General features: G+C 48.5%; 1 protein-coding gene across 1 annotated transcript; it reads right to left on the bottom strand.

The window, feature by feature from the left end:
• Positions 1-26,927, bottom strand: TRPV1 (transient receptor potential cation channel subfamily V member 1). The gene is made up of 17 exons (XM_077312698.1): positions 26,836-26,927; positions 19,347-19,702; positions 17,093-17,259; positions 14,800-14,952; positions 14,298-14,438; positions 13,089-13,387; positions 11,985-12,161; positions 11,071-11,235; positions 9,828-9,923; positions 9,662-9,732; positions 7,876-8,041; positions 6,921-6,987; positions 5,982-6,304; positions 4,989-5,116; positions 3,041-3,156; positions 1,471-1,600; positions 1-274 (listed from the first exon to the last, which is right to left on the bottom strand). Exons 2-17 carry the CDS (start codon positions 19,634-19,636, stop codon positions 262-264), a joined length of 2,502 nt encoding a protein of 833 aa, XP_077168813.1. The 5' UTR covers positions 19,637-19,702; positions 26,836-26,927; the 3' UTR covers positions 1-261.

The following is a 26,927-nucleotide window of genomic DNA, read 5'->3' as shown; positions in this document are numbered from 1 at the left end:
AGGACGCCATCGAAGAGCTCGTCCCCCTTGCCTGTGAGCTGGAAAAAACTAAAGACTAACATGGAGGCAAATGGGGCCAGGATGCTCCACTGATCGCTGGGGTGGGGTGGGGAGGGGTCTGAAGGAGCGGCGTAGCTCTTAATGACAGCACATTTTTCCGGAACATCTGACAGTTTCCAGAATTCTGTAGAGTCCCCGTCGAGCCCCTGAAGGCCTAAAATGGGGTGGTGGTGGGGGTCATGCAGGCCAGAGATCCGGCTGTCATAAGACTGGGCTGCAAAGAAGACAAAAGCACACCTTTAGATCAACGCTTTATCTCCAGATAGTACTGAAAAGATCAGAAACAGGTAAAGGTTTTGGCTGGCACTTTCGATGTCTTTCTCTCTACAGCTGAGCTATCCATTCCCTGGCTGGGAGATAACCTGGGGAACAATGACCCCTGTACCCACATTTGCTGGGGAGGAGGGCGTAAGCAAACCCAAATGGGGGGTTGTGGGATACACTAGCAACCTGGTGACCATTGAGCCTGAAGGCCAGTGTTCTTCAGGGCACTTTGGGAAGGTGTCCTGAACCTCTGTGGGTCTCTAGACCGGGGGAAGTCAAACTGTGGCCCTCCAGATGTCCATGGACTACAATTCCCAGGAGCCCCTGCCAGCGAATGCTGGCAGGGGCTCCTGGGATTTGTAGTCCATGGACATCTGGAAGGCCGCAGTTTGACTACCCCTGCTCTAGACTATGGAGACAGCTTGCAGCTCTCTATTGCACTGGGGAAGAAAAAGGAAGGGGCACTGTTCACGGATGCAGCTAGTGTATAGGGTCAGATCTGCTTCATGACCTATAAAGCATTTTTGGACCGGGCACATCAGAATCCCCATCCCCACCATAAGTCTGGGGGAGGGAATCTGTCTGGAGGCCTCTGGTAGCTTTCAAAGCCTTGAACGAACCTCTGTGGGGAAACAGAAGGAGCCAACACCAAAAAGCCCTCCTTCTGAAAAAGCCTTCTCTAGGGCGGCCAGGTTCGGCAGACCAACCGGCAGGGGATGGAGGAGGACTTACGGGGAGCGGGGAGGGAAGAAGTCTGAAAAAAATTCATTTCTACCTCACCCAGAATTGATGTTGGCGGGGACGCTCTGGTTTTTGGGCAGAACTCTATGGTAGAATTAGCTTCTCATCATAGAGTTTTGCCCCAAAACGAGAGTGTGACCCTCCAATGTTCCTATATCACTTCTGGGTGACATAGAAATGACCCCGGTTTCTTAAAACCCTGAAGTGAGGGGGAAATTGCCAAGTCCTAATTGGCAGCCCTACCCTCCTCTGAGGCTTGGGACACAAGAAGGCCATGGAGAAGGCAGAATTTTCACCCTTCTAGAAAACCAAACGTCTATTTTTGTCTCCACTCATCCTCCTGTCAGCACATCTTCAGGGATCCTAGTTTTAAACCTAAATGGAGAGGGGGAAAATGATACAAACTTTGGGAGCGATTTCTTCCGGGCTCTTTGGACTTCCGTATCCAGATCGTCTTCGGAAATGGGCTTCAGCGAGCCCTCTCGCTTCCCGTCCCTCAGGATCGGCACCAAAGTCTTCCAGTTTTTCCCTGAAACTTAGATTAAAACTGGCTTTCAAAAGGGTTCTCCGTTTTTTCCAGATTCATTTTATTATTTTTATTTTATTTTATCATGGCATTTCTATCCCGCCACTCCCACAAAGGGCTCGTGGTGGCTAACAATGATAAAAACCCCAATGCATAAAACCCCATGAAACTCATAACATTGTAAAACACAACTCAACCATCCCTTTAAAATCCTCCAATCGGTGGCAAAAAACGTCCTAAAAACCTCAGGGGGAAGGAGGGGCTTTTAATCCGCTCCTGGGATGTCCAGATGTTCTTCCACGTGTCGGCCTCAACCATTGACCCGTCTTGCAGGCCCTGCGGAACACCGACAGCTCCTGCAGGGCCTGTAGCTCTTCCTGGAGCTCATAGAATCATAGAATCATAGAGTTGGAAGGGGCCATACAGGCCATCTAGTCCAACCCGCTGCTCAACGCAGGATTAGCCCTAAGCATCCTAAAGCATCCAAGAAAAGCTCATTCCACCATCACCCTGCCCCTCTCACATTTTCCTAAGGAGGGGGGGGGGAATTAGAGGGATATTTGTGATGTAAACAATAGCTGATTCAACACAGCCTTTTGTGGCATGGCAATGCAGGCTGCGTGAGCACAGAGAGCTGTGTCTGTAAGGAGCACAGCTGGGTCTTCTTGCAGGTGGAGTAACTCTTTTTGCAGGTGAGTATCCAAGCCAGCCTGATCTTATCAGATCACAGAGGTGAAGCAGGGCTGGCCCAGGTGAGTATTTGGATGGGAGACTGATGTGAAATCTCTGTTGTTTGAAGATCAGTTGTACTACCTGGAAGGCGACAATCTAAGGCCCATTCTGCACACTTTCCATGTGCTTTTGCTGTGCAGAACAGGACAATCTACTTCTAAAGTATGTTGGAAGTGCATTTTCTAATTGTGGAATAGGCCTTAGTCATAACGGGACATTGGGAGATAAGGTGGGCTGGGGTGTGGGCGGTGGGCTCTCTGGGGTAGCTAAGGGGATCGGGGGCCCCGCCCCTGTGTCATCAAGCCCCGCCCCCTGCATCACCAAGCCCTGCCCCTTGGCCCAGGTGTCCAAATAGCCAGGTCAGTGTCCAAATAGCCAGGTCAGGGGATGAGTCTTTTGAACAGACCTCCCCAAACCTAAGAGCCAAAGGCCACATATATATAATATAATTTAAAGAAGGACAACCACTGAGGAAAACAAAATTGAAAACGGTTTAATCTAGAGGCCGTTCTGGTTGTGCTTATACACATAAATTTACAAGAAGAGATAAGAAACGTTTATTTGTATTTATTGTGGAATTGTTTAATATAGCCCGGGATAGGTTCTGTTTTCTGTCACAATAATTTTGAACCGTCCCTTTCTTTTCGTGGTGTACAAATAGCCAGGTCAGCAGCAACTGATGAGAACCAGCCCCTTGAATGTTTCCTGCTTCCTCACCTCTGCCATACTTGAAAGTAAAGCTGAGGTTTCGCTTCAGCTCCTCGCTGTATCCACCGGGGTCTTCGTTGATGCCCAGGTTGGTGTTCCAGGTGGACCAATTCACTTCATCCACCCTGGGAAGGAGAAAGTTCAAGATGCCAAATCCCTGCTGGTTGCCCTTACAGGGAAGTCCCACCCAGCACTCAGAAATAAGCTGGCCCTCTCTCCATGCAGAAAAGACTTTCCTCCACAGTCGTTCTCATTCTTGTGCAACCAACATAGGGTGGGGATGAGGAGGAGGGAGAGGTGGAGTTTCACAACAAGGAACAGGCTGGGTCACCAAAGATGGGTCGATCCCCACCCCCCAGGGCTCTCCAAGCTGGTTTGGGAAGAGCGGACTTGGAGCTTGAGTCTGGTTCAGGAGGAAGTAGGGCAGGGTGGAAAGACCTCTCCCCAGATTCCGTCACTTGGCAAGGGCTTCTGTGATGGACAGAAAGATCATGCTTGGCCATGGGGGTGGCAACATTACCTCTAACCCAGGCTTTCTCAACCAGGGTTTCTTGACAGCCCGGAAAGGGTATCTTGAATGGCTGTCAATAAACCCATGGGATATATATACATATACACATATACACATTCACACACACATACACACACACATATTTAAACATTTATTGATGATATGACCATATATAGTCATGTCAACATCCCCCCACCCCAAATGGCCAATGATCGGTGGATGTGTCCACAGCTCTGCTCCCCACCCATATTCTGCATGGATCATGCCACTTCTGGGGTTTCTTGAAGACTGAATATTGTTTCAGGGGTTTCACAATGGAAAAAAAAGTTGAGGAAGGCTGGGGTAGAGGCATACAGGTGTTCTCTCCTCGGATGGGATGTCTCTTTTCGTCTTAATCAGGAGGCTGCCCTCTGCCCTTCCCCTTTGTTCTCTCCTTTCATGCACATGGCCTTCCCCGGAGATGCAGGTCTGTCCTGTAGAGCAGGGGTAGTCAACCTGTGGTCCTCCAGATGTCCATGGACTACAATTCCCATGAGCCCCTGCCAGCAAACGGTGGCAGGGGCTCATGGGAATTGTAGTCCATGAACATCTGGAGGACCACAGGTTGACTACCCCTGCTGTAGAGACAACTCCCCCACACACAATGCTGGACAAACTGGCCATTTGTGACAGGGAAAGGACTCTCTCAATGAGGCTACTTTCTCTTCTTTTGGCTGCAACCTGAATGTAAACTGGATCAACTTATGCACATGTAAGTTTACTTTTTTTTTTTGCCATATACTTCTTGGGAGATTTATTTACTATGCTCAGGATAGGGATGCCAGTCCCCAAGTGGGACCTGGGGATCTCCTGGAATTATAGCTCATCTCTAGGGTAAGGAGATCCCTGGAGAAAATGGCTGCTTTGGTGGGTGGGCAACATCACATTGTACTCTACTGAGGTCACTCCCCACCCCAAATCTCTCACTCTCCTGGCTCCACCCCCAAAGTCTCCAGGTATTACCCAAACCTAACCACAAAAGCCACGTAGAGCCTCTTGTGGCGCAGAGTGGTAAGGCAGCGCACATGCAGTCTGAAGTTCTGCCCATGAGGATGGGAGTTCGATCCCTCCAGCTGGCTCAAGGTTGACTCAGCCTTCCATCCTTCCGAGGTCGGTAAAATGAGTACCCAGCTTGCTTACTGGGGGGTAAAGGGTAATGACTGGGGAAGGCACTGGCAAACCACCCCGTATTGAGTCTGCCAAGAAAATGCTAGAGGGCGTCACCCCAAGGGTCAGACATGACCCGGTGCTTGCACCGGGGATACCTTTACCTTTAACTCAGTGTCACATTTTTATAACTGGGTCAACTCTGCTCTATATACTCAAATCTCCCAGTAACCTGGAGGAGAAGGATTTTCTGTTCCCCCGCATCCTCTCCACCCCAGCGACCGAGACGGAACGCCTTACCTGAAGCACCACCTGTAATCGTCCTTGCCATCCGGGGTAATCCCCACCAAAACGCGCTTCCCGGACCGGAAGGGGTTGACAATGCAGTTCCAGTAGCTGTTTTCAATGTTCAGGATGGTGATGGCTCGCTGTGCACACAGAAAAGAGGAAAGGGGCAAAGGAGAATGTGGGAGCTGCAGGCGTCGGTTGGCTTATTTATTGCTACCAAGTCACAGGTGCTCTGGAGAGTCCATGTAAGAAAACCCCTTTTTCACAGAGACTTTGTCCCTGGGCTGGTGGCCAGACAGAAACAAGCAAGCATGTATATAGCCAGGCCTGGATTCATTCTGCACATGGAGGATAATGCACTTTCAATGTGCTTTTGCAGCTGGATTTTCCTGTGCAGAACAGGAAAATCTACTTCTAAGGTGCATTGACGGTGCATTAACCCTTAGGTACAAAATGGGCCCCAGTCAGGGCAAGTATTTACTTAGAGCAGACATGGCAATCATACTGCCGGGGGGCTGAAACCAACCCACCCGGGGCTCTTATCCAACCTGCAAGCAACTGGTGGGGGACCAGTCAAAATGTGGACTGGAAAGGCCCCTCCCTTGCCTCAAAACATGCTTCCCCAGGGACTTCCCCAGATCTCCAGCGACTGCCGAACCCAGAGGTGGAAACCATAATGGGACAGGAGGGCTGGTTTAGCCCTGAGCTCTGCTGAGGAAGGGTAGGGGTCATGGTCAGTGGTAAAATCTCTTCCAGCCCCTCCCGTCTATACCACGGTGCTAGCTGCCTTGGGCTTCCGTGATACCAAAGTGGCTGAAGCACCCAACCCTACTAGCAACCCTTAGGCTCCCATGGGCTGGATGCGGCCCCTCCTAGGCAGCCTTTCACCCGCCACTGCTCTGAGTGCTACACAACCCTCGGCTTTGTCCTCATCATATTGAGGAGGCTCAGAAAGGCCGGGGGAGTCCGGGATTCCCCAGAGCCCCGTTGGAACACCCGTTCAACCTGGAGCTTCCAGATGCTTTTGCTTTCCTGGGCGATCTTGTTGACGGTTTCTCCCATCAGGGCGATCAGCATGTTGAGGAGGAGGATGTAGGTGAGGACGACGTAGATCATCAGCAGGAGGACAAACACGGGCTTGAAGCGGTAGTTCTCCGTGAACTCCAAGTCGCCCATCCCGATGGTGAACTTGAAGAGCTCCAAGCAGGTGTAGTACAGGCTGTTGTACGCGGCGGAGGTGCGGGGCCGCTTGGCCTGGCATGGGTAGACGCAGTGGCTCTGGTTCGACTCCTGGCCTTCTTCGCCATCCTCAATGAGGGTCACCACAGCTGGGACAGAACAGAAGAACATTGCAGGGAAGAAGAAGGCGAAGAAGGAGAAGAAGAAGAAGGAGCAAGAGGAGGAGGAGGAGGAGGAGGAGGAGGAGGAGGAGGAACAGCAGAAGAAGAAGAGGAAGAGGAGGAAGAGGAAGAAGAAGAGGTGGAAGAAGTTGTTTTTATACCTCAACTATCTGAAGGAATTGCAAAGAAGCTCATCATTGCCCACACTTTCTCTCCCCACAATAGATACCTTGTGAGGTAGGTGAGGCTGAAAGAGCTCTGAGAGGGCTGTGTTGGCCCAAGTTCACCCAGCAGGCCTCATGTCTCCCAGAACAGCCTACAAACATGTTTTCCTTCATCTCCCCACAACAGGCACCTTATGAGGCAGTTGGGGCTCTTTAGAGAGCTGTGACTGAACCAAGGTCACCCAGCACGCCTTGTGCGTCTCAAAGCAGCTTATATTCACCTTCCCTTCCTCTCACAACGGACATCCTGTGAGGCAGGTGGGCTGAGAGAGCTCTGAGAGAATGCGGAATGGTAGTCCATGGACATCTGGAGAGTCACACTTTGGCCACCCCTGCCTTAGGGTGTGCCTCCCTCCCCATCCGTGCAGCCACTCCATTACCTGTTGAAAACCCCAGGTGGAATAGAAGGTAGACTGCAATGAAGCGGAGGAGATCTCTCATCATCATCTGCAGAGGAGAGAAACCATTAGGGACCGCTGGGACAAAGGGGTGGTTACCACCCCTAGGAACGGGTATGTAGCCTGGATGCCTTCTCCTGCCTCAAACCACCTCCTTTCTCTCCCCTTCTCAGTCCTCCTTGGCCATGGCAGGGAGGCGTGACCAGCTGACCTCACTTCCGCCCCAGATCCGGGTCTCTTCGAAGCCAGAAAAATATTTCAGGGGCTCCTCCACAGTCAGAAAATTGAAAAAGGCTGCTCTACAGAAGCATAGAATCATAGAGTTGGCAGGGACCTCTAGGGTAATCTAGTCCAACCCCCTGCACAATTACCTGCCTGCCCACAGGGACCCCAATTTCATGCCCAAGTGATTCCCCCCACCAAAAATCTCCAGGATCCAGCCTGGCCAGGAGGGAATTCACCTACCATCCTACAGTGGCAGTCAGGAGTTCCCTTGGCATGCAAGGAAGGGCCACAAGAGACAAACACTGGCACATCCCTTCCTGCCCGCCCACCCACAATCTGCCCATGTTCATAAAATCAGCATTTCTGTCCAATAGCCTAGCATTGCCTAAATCCCCAAGGGTCTCATGTAGGCTGGCTTGGTGGCGAGATCCTTCTCTGCCCAAGAACTTAGAAAGTCAGGGCCAGCCGATGGAAACAGGAGTAGAAAGAGCAGCTAGACCAGGGGTAGTCAAACTGCGGCCCTCCAGATGTCCATGGACTACAATTCCCAGGAGCCCCTGCCAGCAAATGCTGGCAGGGGCTCCTGGGAATTGTAGTCCATGGACATCTGGAGGGCCGCAGTTTGACTACCCCTGAGCTAGACCAAGCGACTGGAAAGTTGCTGTGTGACCAGCCAGGGCCTGTGCTGAGTTTTGTTCCAGCCCAGACTGACCTTCTCAAGCATGACTGAGTAGATGCCCATCTGCTGGAAGCCACGGGTGTAGTAAAGCAGGTTGGTCCAGCCCATCGCCAGGGCAAAGACCACAAAAGCCACATAGAGCTCTTGGCCCAGGAAATACAGCAACGCTGCGCCCAGGAGGAGAACCGAGTGGGTGAAGCTAAAAGGGAAGCAAGGAGGACAGCCCTTCAGCAGCAAGAACTGGTGAGTGGTGGGGTTTTCCACCGTGGTCTGTCTGTTTTTCTTTCTGTTTTTCTTTCTGTTTTTCTTTCTGTTTTTCTTTCTTTCTTTCTTTCTTTCTTTCTTTCTTTCTTTCTTTCTTTCTTTCTTTCTTTCTTTCTTTCTTTCTTTCTTTCTTTCTTTCTTTCTTTCTCAGCTTGCTAACGGGGTCCTGGGTCGAGTCTGCACTTTGTTTCTTATCCTCTCCCAGTCTGAATAAGCCCCTCCCCTCTGCACTGTATTCAGTTTCCAGTTTGATTTTGGGCGCTTTAAATTTTCCCTCTGCAACATCCATGATTGATCTGCGGTGACCCTATCTTTCCCCTGCAATATCCAGGAGTGGATATAAGTCGCTATATTTGAAAAACTGTCTTTGAAAGCCCCCAGTATAAGTGTAGCTCTCTGTGTTTTGCTGGATTAACTTTCTGCCCTGTGCCTCCAACACTGACGTAGCAAAGCAGTCTTCCCTGATTGGCCAGAGCATCAGTTCAAAGACTTCCTGGTTCCTGGTTGCAAGACTTCCCTCCCAATACTTATTTTTGCCCTCATTTTGGGTTCTGTTTTAAAGTGACTGTGCTCCAGAAGCCCACACTTCTCTCAGCAGAGATTTGCCTTGTTCTTTGTGAAGCTGCTGCTGCCTCCTCCCCTTGTTCAGAAAAAGAGATAAACAAGCAGCCTCATGTTGCACTTGGCTCCTCCCCCAGCTTGCTCTGGCTCAGAGTCAAAAATCAAGAAATAAAACATTCTCCTTTAATGCTGGCTCCCCTCACTCGTTCAGGAAAAGAAACATAAATAAGCAGCTTCGGGACCACCACTCTCCTCTCCACTCTGAGCTTCCCCAATCAAGTACAGAACACTTTCTGTTTCAATTTGGGGGATAGGAAGGAGGAAGACCCAAGTTCAAATCAATCTGAATTCAGCAAGATAGACAATGAGGAAAAACAAAGTAAAGGTGGGAGTTAATTAATGTTTTATATATATTTTAAATTTGTTAAACATTTTTTCAGGTGATAAGACCATATACGATCATGTTGACCCAGCCACCCCCAAAATGGCCAATGCCGAGGGGGTAGGAAGGGGAAGGGCCCTAGGTGGGCATGTCCACAGCTCTGCTTCCCAACCATATTCTGCATAATGTGCCTCTTCTGGGGCTCCTTGAAGCCTGAAGAATGTTTCAGGGGTTTTTCAAGGGTAAAAAAGTTGAGAAAGTCTACTATAGAGGATGCAATGCCACAGAATCTACCCTCCAAAGCAGCCATTGTTCTCCAGTGGAACATATCCTGGTCACCTGAAGATCAGTTGCTATTCTAGGACATCTCCAGCCCCACCCACCTGGCACCTTTCAGACCAACCAAGTTTTGTTAAAGGCCTGAGCTTTCGTGGACATGCATGCATCTCCCCGTTTGTCTGAGCACACGAAAGCCCACACTTGAACAAAACTTGGTCTTAAAGGTGCCGTTGGACTCACATTTTGGACACCATTTCTAGACCTGTTATATAGACTTGGCCTCAAGGAACACTTCCGAGTTCGGACTTTCCTGAAAAAGCAAAGGACACTTACAAGAGGACTTCACTGTGGCTGTCCGTGACGAGGGCCTTCAGGGAGGGGCGCCTCTGCTGGAAATACTTGATCTGCAAAGAACAGGGGAAGACGGAGAGTCTGACGTCAGGAGGAAGGTTAGACCCACAGAGAGCAGAAGCGAAATCAAGCAGTGGTTCTCTCTTACCCCTCGGAAAAAGAAATAGGCGCCTCCTAGAATGCTCAGGATCTCTCCCGTGCTTCGGAGATATTCGCCAGTCGTGTGATTGAAGGAGAAGGGGGGCTGCAAAGGACACAACGGAGAAGTCACAGAACTGGAATCCAGAGCAGGGCCCGGAAGCCCAGTGCCTTTAACGGTTAGCGTAATCGTTACGTGCATTTACGTAGTACCCTCAAAGGCCACAAGGGGCAGCATAAGCAACAGGGATCCGCTAAAAAAGGCCAAACGAGCCGATCTCTGCCCTGAGGAGATTCCATACTGAGCGGAGGCAACAGATTCCTGGAATGCTCAAACTGGCTGGCAAAGCCAAAGGCTAGAAAGCAGGACAGCTTCTGGGCAGTGTGCCTGTGTATTTAATAGATTAACAGGCAGAGATTCAACAGGTGAAGCATCTCCAAGATGCAAACGTGGGTGGATGGAAGGCGCTTGGGCCTGCTGCGTTGTGGCCCCTCAAAGGGCACAGAAGCCCCACCTACAAAGACAGGCTGTTGGGGCTTCAAGGGGGTGAGTTCCAAGGCCAAGGAAGCTTTTCAGGCAGCCGAAACTTCAGGGATGGGGAAGAGGGATGTGGGGAGCCGGCAATCTAGGGCTGCCAGATGCCGGTGGGAGTAGGGGATCCTGTTTACTGCCAGTGCTCAATGAAGCATGGGGGTGACAAATGGGGGGGGGGGAGTAGGGTTGCCAAGTTCTCCCTGGCTACTGGCAGGGGATGGGAGGGTAGGGGGGGATAAAGTTGCCAGATCCAGGTTGGGAAACCCCTGGGGATTATGGGATGGAGCCTTGAGAAGACAGGGACTTCAGTGGGGTACAATGGCACAGAATCCACCCTTCAAAGATTCCATTTTCTCCTGGGGAACTGATCTCTGTAGTCAGGAGCTATAATACTGGGGAAGAGTCCCCAGGTCCCACTTGGAGACGGGCATCCCTAGGATAGAGGCCGCTATGTTGCCAAGAAACCCCAGTGTGTCATCACTGCATTGAACAATACTTTAGGACAGGGCTGGCTGAATGATGGCTCTTCAGATGCTGGCAGGGGCTCATGGTCATTGTAGTCTATGGGCAACTGGAGAGCCCCAGTTGGGCCACCCCTGCTCTAGGAATTTGTCACTTCTGTTGAAAGCAGCATCACCGGTTCCCCAGACGCCCACCGCCCCTTGGTGACCAGCAAGGATCTGGCAACTCTTGTCACTACGAGAATAAAGACCACTACCTTCTCATCTTTTCTCGTCGGTCTGTAGTAAGCAGCGACCGTGAGGATGATGACGTGGGTGGCGTAGATGAAGAAGTTGAAGTAGAAAAGGTGCTTCACGAAGCGGTCCCACTTGTCCTGCAGGAGCCGATTCAGCGGTTCCACCAGCAGCATCTCATGGCGGTTCTGAAAGAGGGGAGTGAGGAAACGCAGGCCGGCATGACTCCTAGCCGCTTTCACCCCTAGCCATAGGTCTTCCTTGGCCAGGGAATCGGCAATCAACAGCCCCCAGGCCAAATCTTTCCACCCTTTGTTGCAGAGGCGTTGTAGCACGACAGAAACAACGGATCAATGCTATGCAGCCTGTGCCCGCCACCAACGCAGCGGTTAAAAGCAGCAGCTTCTAATCTGGTGAGCCAGGTTTGATCCCCCACTCCCACACATACAAGGTGACCTTGGGCTCATCACAGTCCTGATAGTGCTGCTCTCTTTTGAGACGGGAGGGTTTGAAATGACCATATATTCATACAACCCGCTAAATATTTAACAATGCAACCCAATAAATATTTAACAATTTTATATATGGTTCTCTTGAAGGCCCATGAGATGTTATAGGACCATGGGTCCCAACCAAAGGCCTGGTGGAAGAACTCCATCTTGCAGGCCCTGCAGAACAGGGACAGCTCTGACAAGGCCTGAATCTCCCCGGGGAGCTTATTCCTCCAGGTAGGGGCCGGGACAGAGAATGACCTGGCCCTAGTTGAGGCCAGATGTATATCCTTGGGGCCAGGGACCACTAGCTTGTTGGAGTTTGCAGACCACGTTTCTGCTGAGGACCCTCCCAATCCTTCCCAGGCTTGACCCGCTAATCTCCAGGAATGTCTAAATCTGGAGTTGGTCACTCAGCTGCAAGCGAGGAAAGTCCTCACACCCACCGGGGTCTCGCAGCTGTAAGCAATGATCTCCAACACTGAATTCTTCTCGCCGGTATCAATGCCGGACAGATCATAGAGAGAGGAGTGGACTGGCCCATATGCCCATTCCGTGAACTTCCGTGACAGGTGCCGGCATTCGGGCTCTTTGATCTCTCGTCGGAGAATGTAGGCGAAGATCTAATCAAAGGCGAAATATATGCAGGACAAGGGGGCGGGGGTTAGTGAAGCTTAATCCCAGCAAATCAAAGAAAAAGATGAAGCCGGATGCCTCAATTGGCCCTTTGGGGTCCTTCCCTCTTTCTCAGGTTGCTGTCGAGAGCCAGTTTGGTGTAGTGGTTAGGAGTGCGATTCTGCGCTCCCCCACATGCAGCCAGCTGGGTGACCTTGGGCTCGCCATGGCACTGATAAAACTGTTCTGACTGAGCAGGAATATCAGGGCTCTCTCAGCCTCACCCACCTCACAGGGTGTCTGTTGTGGGGAGAGGAAAGGGAAGGAGAATGTAAGCCGCTTTGAGACTCCTTTGGGTAGGGAAAAGCAGCATATAAGAACCAACTCTTCTTGTTCTTCTTGTTCTTCTTCTTCTCATTTCAGCAATTTTCGTTGCTGCTGTTCCCAATGTCTTTCTCTCTGGTGGGTCATTTTTACACTAAATAGTTGACTAAAAACTAACTTTAAAAGTGTATGGATCTAACAGGGAAGACTCACAATGAATACCCAAACAACATTCTTCAGGGAAAGTAAAACCGAGCCGTTGATACAAGCAGGGTTGTAAAATTCGGGTTGTAAAATTCAGTAGCATGCCTAGTGAGTGGGTACTTTTGGTAGATCCTTATAGGAAATAATATGGTGTAACCAGAACAAGGGTCTTCCGGCAACTGTAATTCATTCATAAAAGATCTGGAATTAGGGTTGCCAGTTCTGGATTGGACAACCCTGGAGAGTTTGGGGAGGTTTTTTTAAGCCACTATTTCAGCATTTTGCTTCCCAAATGTGTCCCTTAGCCTCCATTCACATCTAAACGGCTACAGATTTTGTGAGAGTTCTTGCTTATTTATTTATTTCACTTATACCTCCCTCCCCAATGAAGGCACGAAATGGCTTACCCGTATCTTCCCAGTCTTTGCTGCAAGGGTCAATGGAGCCAGTCCTCGTCGATTGGTGATCTCCTCCAACTTGAGGGTTGGGTTCATCTTGGCTCCCAGGATGAGGATGTCATTGTACATCTTGGTGACAAACTTGGTGTTGTCTTCCGTGTCATCAGCAACCTCCACCAGAGCATGCAAGACGGTATTACCCATGGAATCCTGCGCGGCTATATTGGCTGGATGGTAAGGATTCTCCAGAAGGTATTTGACTATGTTGAGTTGGTTGGTGCAGGCTGCCAAGGAGAGAGGAAGCTCACCTAATGGCATACAAGATGGACTGTTACACAGGGACACATTCCGGATTCCCAATTGGGGATCCCCACTGCTCACTCCCACCTACGCAATTAAGGCAACTGAAACTATCTCAATCGCATTGTTTTTGACATTAAAAGCGCCATTTTATCTTGCTTTTCACTTGGGCTAACTGGGCTTGGGGTTTTATTTTTGCGCCGTTTCCTGGGCCTAGTCTGCACACAATAGATAATGCACTTTCAAGGTGCTTTGGCAGCTGGATTTTCCAGTGCAAGACCGTTTATGCACTGGAGGTTTCATGCCAGGCTGCAGGCTGCCCCACCTCTTCCTGCACCCACATGGGGGAATACTTGGCCTGGGGCACCTCATCCGCCTCCAATTTGTGCTCCTGCATGAGAGCTGGGGCACTGAAGTTCTCAGTGCATAAACGGTCCAGAACAGGAAAATCTACTTCTAAAGTGCATTGAAAGTGCATTGTCTATTGTGTGCAGACTAGGCCCTGTTTTCCTTGTGGGAAATGTTTCCTGGTTTGTTTGTTTTTTGTCATTTGTGTATCTGTTGCACATAAATGGCATTACAAGACAAGCTGTACGGTTACAGTTGGAAACGCCAAGGCAAGCAATTCCTGAAGGTTTGTGGGGTCGAGCCCGAGGAGAAAGGGGTTTGTGGAGGCAAGGATCTCAGTGGCATATGATGCCATAGAGTTCACACTCTAGAACAGACATTTCCTCCAAGAGAGCTGATGGAAATGGAAATCAGTTTTTATTCCACAGGATCTCCATGACCAACCCCATCTAGGACAGCGGCAGCAACAAAAATGGGCAAAATCAACATGTTGACAATGACAGTGTAGCAATTCTAAAAGAAATGGAGACCAGCAGCTTTGCTTGTCCCTACTTGTGCAGGGAGTCCTACCAAAATAAAATCCTGGCCTCCCTTTGATCTTCTTGAAGAACTCCCCATGGGCTCTCGCATGGACATCAGCCCCGTTCTTGACCAGCAGTTTCACCAGGTAGATGTTTCGTCTCTCGATAGCGATGTGGAGGGCAGTCTGACCTAGAAAGGCATCCATTAGAGCAGGGGTAGTCAACCTGAGGTCCTCCAGATGTCCATGGACTACAATTCCCATAAGCCCCTGCCAGCATTTGCTGTCAGGGGCTCATGGGAATTGCAGTCCATGGACATCTGGAGGACCACAGGTTGACTACCCCTACATTAGAGGACACACAGGAAGCATGACCACACAAAATAGTACATAGCCCCACCCCATATGGCGGAAAAAACAATCCATTTAGATGGAAATGGTAGGAACTGAACTGGGGGCCTTCCGTAGTCAGCGCATGTCCCGTACTAACAACCTCGCGAGCTTCCTGACTGGAATGCTTCTCAGCATCCCTTCCAGTCCACTGCTCCTTACCTTTGTAGTAGCTGTCTTTGTACTCCGAATTCACAAACTCTTTCAGGTTATCCGTTTTCTCTGCAATCTCCAGTAACACAGGAATGGTCTCGTTCTGACCTCGGTGCAGGTTCAACATGGCTTTCAACAGGCATGTTTTCCCAGTTTCTGGCTCTGCCGATACAAGACAGGAAGGTGGCAATGAGAAGGCGGCATGGAGGTGCCTTGGCAGTGAGGATGCCAACCTCTGGATGGGGCCAGATGTATTTTAACGTGATCTAAAAATACTGCATTGGCCTACAGCTCTCTGTTTGAAATAACCCCAATAGATGGAGAGCTATAAGCCAATCTGTGGAATAGGTTCAGGAGTAGTAAAACTGCGGCCCTCCAGATGTCCATGGACTACAATTCCCATGAGCCCCTGCCAGCATTCGCTGGCAGGGGCTCATGGGAATTGTAGTCCATGGACATCTGGAGGGCCGCAGTTTGACTACCCCTGGAAATGCCACCATAATTGAGGAAGTCCCCACCACTGAGGAAAGTTTCCTTTTGAAAATGGGTATTGTACCTGGGAGCTTGTTTTGGTGACTCCTATTAATTTTCACATTAAATAAACAAAGGGAAAAAGTTGGATTTTGAAAGGAACTTTATTACGCAGCTTGTGGATTCTTCCTGAGGAATCGATGGTTCTATTTTGAACCTCTGGGTCGGGCCTAGAGCTGGCTCCCCGAATCAGAACTGATCTGCAGAATACAGAGATCGGTTTCCGTGGAGAAAATGGTATACCATAGACATTGTGCGAACTCCCTCCCCAGATTCCCACCCTCCAGAAGCCCCCCCTGAATGTCCATGTATTTCTCAATCTAGAGTTCATAATCCTACCTGGTGGACAGAGTATTTGCAGTTTGGGCCCTAGCACAGTCTTGGGACATCCCCTCTTTATTACACGCATGAAACTGCCTTCTACTTGGCCTGTCAAAGTCAATAGCATCTACTCCAACTGGAAGCAGCTCTCCAGGGTCTTTGGCAGAGGTCTTGCCCAGCATCTCCTGCTAGATCCTTTAACTGGAGATGCCGGGGATTGAACCGGGGACCTTGTGCATGCTGAGCAAATGCTCTGCCACTGAGCTATGGCTCCTCCTCTCCGCCAATTTCTCCTGTGCACAGGATGGCAAAGGGCTGGTGTAGTAAGTTAGGAGTGGTAGCCTCTAATCAGGAGAGCTTGATTTGATTCCCTCCCCCCCTTCTCCCCGTGCAACCGGCTGGGTGACCTTGGGCTAGTTACAGTCTTGTTAGAGTTGTTCTCACAGAGCATCTGTCAGAGCTCTCTCAGCCCCACCTACCTCCCAGGATGTCTGTTGTGGGGAGAGTTGTAAGCCACTTTGGGCACTAAAAATGAACTATAAAAAAGGCATCTTTTTCTTTATTGAAACCTTTAGAGTTACTGTTGAATTCTTCATCCCTACTGTTACAGCTCAGAATTTTGATTCATTCTATTGCCAGACAACCCTGTGAAACTTTTGCTGCATTCTTCCTTGTGCCAATTTTTTCCCCTCTTGTAAATATTTGCAATTCCTAATATGACTTTTATGCCTTTGGTGTATTAATGGCAAAAGTAACAGCCTGAAACAAAGCAAACATATTGGAACACCAGCATCAAAGAGCAACTAAATTAATTAGGCAAATGCTTACTTACATCAGGAAAAACAAACAGACAAAAGCAGAATGCACACATTCCCTGACAGATTTTTCCCCTGGGGATGCAGCGTGGTGTCATGGTTAAGTACTTGATTATTAGATCAAACTTCTAAAAAAAAAACCTACTCTGGGAAGGGGGCGGGCAGTATTGCATTTGACACACAAGCTGGCCAATTAGCACAGTGGGCACAGTTCTGGTCTGAGAACTGATTAACTGATTCAACGGCCAACCAATCAGCGCTGCGAAAGCCCAGTTTCTGCTGTGACCCAGAACAGAGTGTGTTTCCCCTGCGTTCTGTCCAGGAGAGAAGATGGGACATACCTTTGTCCGAAATGTAGCAAGTCCTATCCACTACAATTGTGGCCCGCTTCCAAGATGACTCATTGCTCTTCAAGAGCACCTCCCCGCCTCCCACCATGACACGCCCCTTCCAAATCCCTAGAGCAGGGGTAGTCAAACTGCGGCCCTCCAGATGTCCATGGACTACAATTCCCAGGAGCCCCCTGCCAGCGAATGCTGGCAGGGGGCTCCTGGGAATTGTAGTCCGTGGACATCTGGAGGGCCGCAGCTTGACTACCCCTGCCCTAGAGGGAACGGAGATTTGAATGCCAATACCTTTGAAGTCGTCATCTGTGAGTTGCTTTGATGTTTTAAGAAGATACGGCAGAAGGCCGTCCAGCTCGCTCAGATCTGCGTTGGCCACTGCATCAAAGAGTCTCCTTCTGTCGTAGAGCTTGACAGATTTCCTGGCATGTCCATCAAAAGAATCCATGGTCAGGAGTCTGCTTTGGGGAAAGGGGTTCTGGGTTATTGGAATGCAAAGAGTGGAGAATTGGACTGCCTCCTTCATTCGCCGTACAATGATGACCTTGCCACCAGTTTTTGGGTCTGAAAAAGAAGAGACGGTCCCTCCCCACAGCTTTTTTCTACCTTAAGAAGTCTCAAAGCAGCTTAAAATCTCCTTTCCTTCCTCTCCCCACAAAAAGCACTTGTAAGGTAGGTGGGTCCGGAGAGACTGGCCCAAGGTCACCCAGCAGGCTTCACGTGGAGGAGTGGAGAATCAAACCCAGCTCTCCAGATAGAGACCATCACAGGCTCTTATTAAATAAAATCTGTGGGGAATCAAACCCGGCTCACCAGATTAGAAGTCTGCACTCCTAACCACTACACCAATCTGTAGAGAATGCTGGGGACTAATTGCTGGGTCCTTTCGGTGATCTTTGTGGTCAATGTGCAAATCATGATGTTTGCTATTAGTGAGTATCCCACAAAATGCAAGCAAAATTCCCATACATGCATACAGTTTTAATGCAGTCAAGCACTGGTAGCTGGAAAAGTTCATATGCCTAACTAGGTAACTACTTTGTTTGAGCATGACCAGTGGACAGCATAAGTAAACCTGTTGCCTGCACTATATGAAACAATTGTCTACTATTTATATACAAGTCCTGGCTCCAGTCCGGCTGAATGCTCTACCAAATGAGATCAGGCCCCTGCAGGACCTTAGACAGTTCCGCAGGGCTTGCAAGAGGGAGCTGTTCCGCCAGTCCTTCGGTTGAAGCCTGAAAGGACCCCTGGCTCTGCAGGATTCTCGGCCAAACTCCACCAAATGAAAATTTCTAATAAGGGTTACTCTGTATTTCCCTCCCCCTCCTCTTGCATGAAAGAGACAAGGAATCTATAGGCAATTTTAGTAATTAATTCTTTATTTTAAGGGTTTTTTTTTTAAAACCCAGTTTCAATTAATTCACATTTTAATTTTTTTATTTTGAATTCTATGTATGTATTTTACTTGCCCTGAGTCTGTGGAGATAGAGTGAAACACATATTTAATTATGGATGGATGGATGGATGGATGGATGGATGGTTGAATGAATGAATGAATGAATGAATGAATGAATGAATGAATGAATGAATGAATGAATGAATGAATGAATGAATGAATGAATGAATGAATGAGCTAGGGTCCCACAAGGGATCAGTGGAGTGGGCAATAATTTTTAGGGGGGGAACCACCAAAATGTCTCTCCCTCAATTTTATGAGCTTTCAGGAGCTTTGCAAGCCCAATTCTTGCTGTCTCCCTCCTCTTGAAATGACGCTCAGCCTCTGTCAATATTCCATGAACCTGGAATTTGCTCAGTCCTCATCAGACCACTGCTAGTTGCTTCTCTACTCTGGAGAAGCGAGTTCCATTCCCCACTCCTCCACATGCAGCCAGCTTGGTGACCTTGAGCTAGTTCCAGCTCTCTCAGAGCTCACTCAACCTCATCTGCTTCACAGGGTGTCTGTTGCGGGAAAGGAATGGAAGGCAATTGTAAGCTGTTATGAGATACATGAGGCATGCTGGATGTCCTTGGGCCAGTCCCAGTTCTTTCAGAGCTCTCTCAGCCCCAACTACATCACAAGATGGGCAGAGGGAGGCAAGGCAATTGTAAGCCTCTTTACGACTCCTTTGTTTATTTATTTCGTTGTATTTTATTTTGGGTTTTATACACTTCCCCTCCCAACAGGCTGGCTTAGGGCAGCTTCCAACCCAATACATAATAAAATCCAGTTTACCATAAGACATTGATATTAACTTTAAAATAAATCGAACCAGCTGGTCAGCCATCTAGCAAATATGGCTATACTTGGGCTTTAGAGGTATAGAATCGTAAGAAGCAGGGTATAAAACCCAGCTCTAAATACAGCCATTATGACCATCAGTGGCAATCATCAGAACAAATAAATTCTATTTTTAACATTTATTTTCCTAGATTTTTATACCGCTCTTTCCATACGGCCTGGGGCGGTTTTACCCTTCTCTTGACCCATCCTCAGTGAAGTCCTGTCATCGCTCTAAGAGCCTCGCCCGTGGGACACACTCACTTGTGGCCGTGGCTGTGGCACCTCCCTCTTTCCAAGGAAAGGCTAAACTTGAGGATGGGGTTGCATTCCAGGCGCTCCATTTGGTAGAAGGAGTCCATGGGAGCCACATCCTCACAGTCCCCGATGCCGAAACGGGCCCGCCTTGCAAAGATGCTCTGCTTGGTCATCTTAGCGCCGTTGTCGGTGGTGCCGTTGGCAGAATCCTCCCCGTCTGTGTGGTCGTCGGTCGTCTCCGACTCCTCCAGGTCCGAACTGCCGAGTTTCTTCATCTTCCCCAAGATCCCCGACATGGCTGCTGTTTGAGAGGGGCCGGATGCTTGATCTGTCTCTCTCGATAAGCCAGGAGGAAGAAACACCTGAGAAATGCAAAACAATGGTCTGCTTATGCTTGCAGAAGGGATGAACTAAAGAGCAACGCACATACTCACTCCAGGATCGGGTAAAAGGTAAAGGTATCCCCTGTGCAAGCACCAGGTCATGTCTGACCCTTGGGGTGACGCCCTCCAGCGTTTTCATGGCAGACTCAATATGGGGTGGTTTGCCAGTGCCTTCCCCAGTCATTACCGTTTACCCCCCAGCAAACTGGGTACTCATTTTACCGACCTTGGAAGGATGGAAGGCTAAATCAACCTTGAGCCGGCTGCAGGGTTTGAACTCCCAGCCTCATGGGCAGAGCTTTCAGACAGCTGCTTTACCACTCTGCGCCACAAGAGGATCGGGAGGGCTTCTAAAATCCATTTTTCACCACCAAAAAATTCAGTGAGCAAAGAAATTCCCCACTAATCTGGAATGGTAGAGCATGCAAAGGGGATTCTGTTATGCTGCCTCCAGCCTTTCTGACCCTGTGGCCATCTTTGGAATTCTGACACAGCATGGGGGATGCAACCACAAAATGGCCGCCATGAGAAGGGACTGGATCACCACACACACACAGAAAGGAAGAACAAGACGAAGAGTTGGTTTTTATATCCCACTTTTCACTGCTCGACGGCATCTCAAAGCGGCTGACAATCTCCTTCCCTTCCTCTTCCCACAACAGACGCCCCGTGAGGTAGGGGAGGCTGAGAGAGCTCTGTGAGAACCGCTGTATCAGGACTGCGACTAATCCAAGATCACTCAGCTGGCTGCATGTGGAGGAGTGGGGGATCAATCTCAGCTCACCAGGCTAGAAGCCGCTGCTCTACACCAATACACCACGCTGGCCAAAATACAGGGGACGTGAGGAGTAATTTTTAAAACATACAAGGAAAGAGGAGTGAGGGAAGAGAACCAGCAGTGTGGGTTCACCTGCTGCCAACCACTAAAAGGAGAAAAATCTTAACCCAAACAAGTGTCCAGGAACCCAAAAAGGTTAACAAACAAGGAAATGTCTGTAGGCCGAATGAGGGTGCACCACAGAGTTTCTAAAAGATGATGGAATTATAAAATTACCTCTGAGGCTAAGTATAAAACTTGGGATGTTTTTAATTTCTTTAGCCTTATTAATAAACACTGGCATTTTTATAACTGCATCATATTTTAGAAACTCTATGGTGTGCCCTCATCAAACCTACAGATGTTTCCCTTTTGGTCATGTTTCTGGTTTCTGGTCACCTGCTGCCAAATCAACTTGATTTTAATCTGCTCTGCCAATCAGACCTTCAGTGGCCGGTCAGAAGCTCCACTCAGCTCTGCTCACTTTCCTAAATAAAAGTTTCTATGCCAAGAGACAATGGTAGAGATGCCAGCCTCTTGGTGAGACCTGGAGATTCCCTGGAATGATGGTTCATCTCCAGTTTGAGGAGATCTGTTCCCCTGGAGAACATGGCTGATTTGGAGGGTGGACTCTATTAAATCCATGGCTTCAATAAGATCCGGACACTCAGCTCCAACAGCCAAACAACTATCCCAGAACCGGAAATACTGAACGACAACAATTTGGAACTGTCCCATCAAGACAAGCGATTGGTCCTGAATATAATCCAGTGCTTGGACATTAAGTGCTTGGACCTAATCCAGTGCTTGGACCTTAAGTCTGCTTGTGATTAATCCGTGAGTGTTTTCTGTTATTGGCTAAGAGTCTGGGACCAACAGATTCCTAGCAAAGGTTCAGGACCCCAGCCATAAGTGCAAGCTCCAGGCAGCTTATGCTGTCTCAGTGAGAACCGCCACACACACACACCACAGACTTCATCGCATCATAAGATAATGAGATCCCTCCCTGTTCCGAAACCTTTCATCTCTCAGGTCCACTCCCAAATTATCGAGGTGTTTCTCAACCCAGATCTGGCAGCCCTAGAGAATAGTAATAAGAACATAGGAAGAGCCTGCTGTATCAGATCCGGGATCAATCTAGGTCACCAGTCAACCAGTTGCCCTGCAGGGCCAAGAAACTGGGCAAAGAGGCCAAGGTCTTGCCCTCATGCTGCCTGCTAGCACTGGGGTTCAGAGGCCTGGTGTTTCTTATGGAGGATGTTCCCTTCATTCATTCTGGTTTGCAGTCACAGATGGGCCACTAGTGAAGCCCATCTCTACATTCACAGGCACTGAATTTAGTTCCTCATTGAGTCAAGTAGCACGTTCTTTCATCTGTCAGAAATCTATTCCCCATCAACTTAAGCCATGTTGAGACTCCTTCGGTTAGTTAAAAGCAGGGTACCAAAACCAACTCTTCTTCTTCGGTTATCTGAAAGACTTTCTCGTGTGCTCCATTAGCTGCCATTTTTCTAAACTCAAAAAGTGACTGCCCCATCGTGGTTATCAGGGATGTTAAGCTCGCTCTTGTATAGTTCTTCTGTATAGTTTCGCCACCTTTTAAAAATCTCTTCTGCTTCTGTGAGGTCCCTACCATTTTGGTCCTTTATCATACCCATCTTTGCATGAAACGTTCTCTTCATATCTCCAATTTTCTTGAAGAGATCTCTGGTCCTCCCTATTCTATTGTTTTCTTCTATTTGTTTGCACTGTTCATTTAAGAAGGCATTCTTATCTTGGGCCAGTTACAGTTCTCTCAGAATTCTCTCAGCCACACCTCCCTCACAGGGTGTCTGTTGTGGGGAGAGGAAAGGTAGGTACTTGTAAGCTGTTTTGAGACTCCTTCAGGTAGTAAAATGTGGGGTACAAAAAAACCAGCTCTTCTTCTCCCCCACAACAGACCAGCTCCCCTGCAAGGCATGTGCAGCTGACAGAGAATTCTGAAGGCAAAAAAGAGTTGGTTTTTATATTCCATTTTACTTTACTAAAAGAAGTTGCAAAAGTGGCTTACAATTGCCTTCCCTTCCTCTCTCCACAATAGGTACCCGGGGAAGTAGGTGGGGCTGAGAGAGCCTTGATATCACTGCTCTGTGAGAACAGCACTATCAGGGCTGTGAAGAGCCCAATTGTAGTCCATGGACATCTGGAGGGCCGCAGTTTGACTACCCCTGCACTACATCATTCTGGCTCTGTGCCTGTATGAGCCCCACCGGACGCCTGGTGCCAACTGCTGAATGAGTCACATTTACTGAAAGCCAAGATTTTTGGGGTGGCTCATCTGCATCTGATTCATATCAAGACAGGATCATTGACTGGCTGATGAAACCGCCCCGAACACAGCGTCTCTTACAGCTGCTTCATGTGCAATGCGGCTGTAAGAAATGCCCCAACGGGCTGAATTTGGAGAGAAAGTAGGAGAAAACGGTTAACAGGGGCAGGGGACAAGGATAAATGGCTCAGCCTCACCTGGAGGCCCCGATCCTTAATCTTCGACAGTGATGGCACTAGCATTCTTGGGCTGAAGGAAGAAATGACGGTCTTGCTACAGAATTCGGGCCCATGACCTGGAGAGTCTACACTGCAGGGCTCATGGAGGGCAAGAGTGCTCAGAGGCCTGCTAGAGTTCTCAGATTCCACACTACAGTAGTGGTTTGGGGTGGTTAAGAGCGGTGGTCCCTAATTTAACAAACCAGATTTAATGGATGCCTTCCTCCTCCAAGTGTCTGTCATGGCACCAACCTTCATGCCTCCTAACCAGGTATGGCCCTCTTCTCAATACAAGCATTTCTAAAATGTTCTCAGGTGTGGCTACAATCCCGTAGAGGCTCTTCTTTCCCAGGAGTCCATCTCTGAAAAGCAAGGTGGCTCAAATGCTGAGCAAGTCAGAGGGTCTGTCTATGCTGCACCATTCACCTGGGCTCAAGACAGAGCTATATCAATATGTCCTTTTCTTCCCCCTTTAATTTTCCGCAAGCAAATTACTCTTTGCACAAAGAAACAGTTTCTGTTTGTCAGATCCTGAATCTGCAGACCTTCAACCCCACTGTGTTTCCCACCACATTTTAGCTTTAGGGGAAATGGGAAAAATAATCAATCAATTTAAATAAAAATAAATAAATAAACACATCTTCAAGTACTTAAGGGGGTTTCATATACAGGATGAAGCAGAGTTGTTTTCTGTAGCCCCAGAGGGTTGGACCAGAATGAATGGGATGAAATGAATTCAAAAGACTTTTCGGCTAAACATCCAGAAGTTTCTGCCAGTTGGAGCAGTTCCTCAGTGGAACAGGCTTCCTCGGGAGGTGGTGGGTTCTCCTTCTTTGGAAGTTTTTAAGCAGAGGCTAGAAACCTATCTGACAGAAATGCTGATTCTGGGAACTCAGGCAGATTGTGCGTGGCTGGGCAGAGGGGATTGTGTCGGTGCTTGGCTCTTGTGGCCATTTCCTGCATTCTGCAGGGGATTGGACTAGATGACCATGGGGGGTCCCTTCCAACTCTATGATTCATTGCAAATCTTTCAATCTTCTCCACCCCATGCATAATTTTAGGAATTCCTCTGCCCCTTTGATCTACTTTGTAAACTTTGTAAAAGTCCCAAATTCTTTAGCCTTTTTTTGGGGGGGGGGGGATGAGGTTCTTCATAAGCCACAAGAAAGCAAACTTTTTTCTGGAAAAGTTTCATTTATTTAGCTAAGCAAGCACACTCACTGGAAACGTTCATAGAACTGGGGTGCAGGTTACAAAGCAGGGCATATAATTCCCTGGGCAGTGCCCCCCCCCTCATGGGAACCCTCACCAAACAGCGGGTTACAAACACAACAGTCTAATAAGAGCAGAGCACTAGGGAGAAACAGGGGATGGTAAAGGGAGGAAGAAAGAAGGAGGCGGGGTTGGTATGTGGAGGAAGAGGCTTCAGCCATTCTGATTGTCACAAGGGCGGGCTAGGCACAGAACTGCAAACATCAATTATGGCAGAAACAGGGTTCTGACAGGGGGTAGAGAAAGGACTTCAGCCACTCAATTATCTTTGGGTTCCATTTTCTGCACCTTTTTCAGCACTGCAATATCCTCCTGATGTGCAACAACCCAAATAGTACGCAGGACTCCGAATGTGCCGGCCTGGCAGATCGATAACAGGGGCATCGGGAGGCCAGCGAGGAAAACCAGTTTCATCCCATCAATTTCTTCATCATATTTCCCATCTCCGTTTTGTTTCTGTTATGCCGTTGACATGCACACAAATGGACCGTGATACTTCTATCAGATTTCGTTCGTATTGCTAAAGGGAAAGGAACGCTGCAGTGTCATCCGGAGTGGGCAGAAGCCATTAAGGGACGCTGACCTTTCCAAGTGAGCTAGAATGGGCTGAAATTCAGTTATGCCCCTATTTAAAAGCAATCCATTTTGTTTTTTTTTTAATGTCTAGGGTCCCCCTGGGAAGGATTGGAACTGGAGAAGAGCAGGTTTTCTGTATCTGAATTTTTATTACCCGAAGGAGTCTCAAAGCGACTTACAATTGCCTTCCTTCCCTTTCCCCACACAGCAGGGACCCTGTGAGGTAGGAGAGAGAGTCCTAAGAGAACTGGGACTGAGAGAGTCCTAAGAGAACTGGGACTGGCACAAAGTCAACCAGCAGGCCTCGTGTCACAAAGCATCTTATAATTACCTTTCCCTTCCTCTCCCCACAACAGGTTCCTTGTGAGGAAGGTGGGGCTGAGGGAGCTCTTTGATTGGCCTCAGATAACCCATGCGGAAAGAACTGTTTTTTTGTACCTTGCTTTGTACCCAGCGGAGTCTCAGAACAACTTACAATTGTCTTCCCTTCTTCTCCCCACAACACACACCGTGTGAGGAATTGCCCCTTATGCTTTTCACTACCTGAATAAGTCTCAAAGCTGGCTCTAGAAAGTACATTATTATTTTATCATATGTGGTGGATTTTTCAGAAAGCAAGGAAATATTGGGTTATGATTCATGACAAAATACAAAAAATACTGAAAATCAAAATTAGGAAGGTCCTCAAATGTATGTTATTAAATATGGTACCAAAGAGTATTAAAATATATAAAGAACTAGTTAAATACATGGTAACAGGTGCCAGGATTTTATATGCATCAAGATGGAATAAAGAATCTCTACCAGATCTTGTAGAATGGTCAAATAAAGTAATGAAATACATGATGCAAAACAGATCACTATCAGAATTTAACAGAAAATCGAGTCCAATATTAGACCCCACCCCACAGGGTGGGGTCTATATTAGACCCCACCCCACAGGGTGTCTGTTGTGGGGGGAGGAATGGGAAGGCGACTGTAAGCCGCTTTGAGCCTCCTTCGGGTAGGGAAAAGCGGCATATAAGAACCAACTCTTCTTCTTCTTCTTCTTCTAGAATATATTGAATGATGAAATGGGAGGTAAAAAACTAATTGAGTTACATTAGGAATATGAACTCGGGGGGAATAATATATATTTAAAATGTATAAGTTGTGATATATCAGCTTTGATATATACATTCTTTGTTCTGTAAATGGGCCAGTCACAGTTCTCTCTGAGCTCGCTCAGCCCCACCTCCCTCACAGGATGTTTGTTGCAGGGAGTGGAAAGGAAAAGTGATTGTAACTTACAATTTGTAACTTACAATTTGTAAGCCACTTTGAAGCTCTTTCAGATAGTAAAAAGTAGGGTACACAAAACAACAACAGCTCTCTGTCCGCCCTGAATCTAGCGACTATCAACTCGTTTGGGTGACCTGGGTTCTAATACCACAGTTCTCTCCTTCCTCTTTCTCCATAGCATGCATCCTTTTTAAAACCCTCCATTTCGTGTCCCTTGGTCGGCTGTTCCCTTCCGACACCACAAACACTCCAACAGTTCCTTTTGCTCAGAAGTTGCTCCAATATTTTCTTGCTTTTGGGTCAAATACTCAAGAGTCCCTATTCCCTCTCATCCACCGTCAAGGTGAACCCTGTGAGACATGCATGGCAGGTAGAGTTTCCAGGTTCCCCCTGGCCACTGGGGAAGGGGTTGCCAGATCCAGGTTTGGAAACTCCTGGAGATTTGGGGATGGAGTCAGGAGAGGACAGTGATCTCAGTAGGGTGCCATGCCCTTCTGAATCCACCCTCCAGAGCATCCCTTTTCTCCAGGGGAACTGATCTCTGGAGTGTAGAGAAGAGCTGTAATTCTGGAGGATCCCCAGGTCCCGCCTGGAGGCTGGCACCCCTCAGGCCAAGTAAAAGTCAATATGCCGGACTTACAGTCTCACAAGAGGAGGTCGTCGGCTCGGAATTCCTTGTCTCAGCAACCCTTCCCTGAACCACAGCGATGTCAAGTCTTTTACACTTTCCAA

This window comes from Paroedura picta, chromosome 15, assembly GCF_049243985.1.
Source record: "Paroedura picta isolate Pp20150507F chromosome 15, Ppicta_v3.0, whole genome shotgun sequence".
In the NCBI taxonomy this organism is placed as follows: Eukaryota; Metazoa; Chordata; class Lepidosauria; order Squamata; family Gekkonidae; genus Paroedura; species Paroedura picta.
The sequence above is the reverse complement of the archived record's forward strand: the minus strand, read 5'-3'. Positions and strand labels throughout refer to the sequence as shown.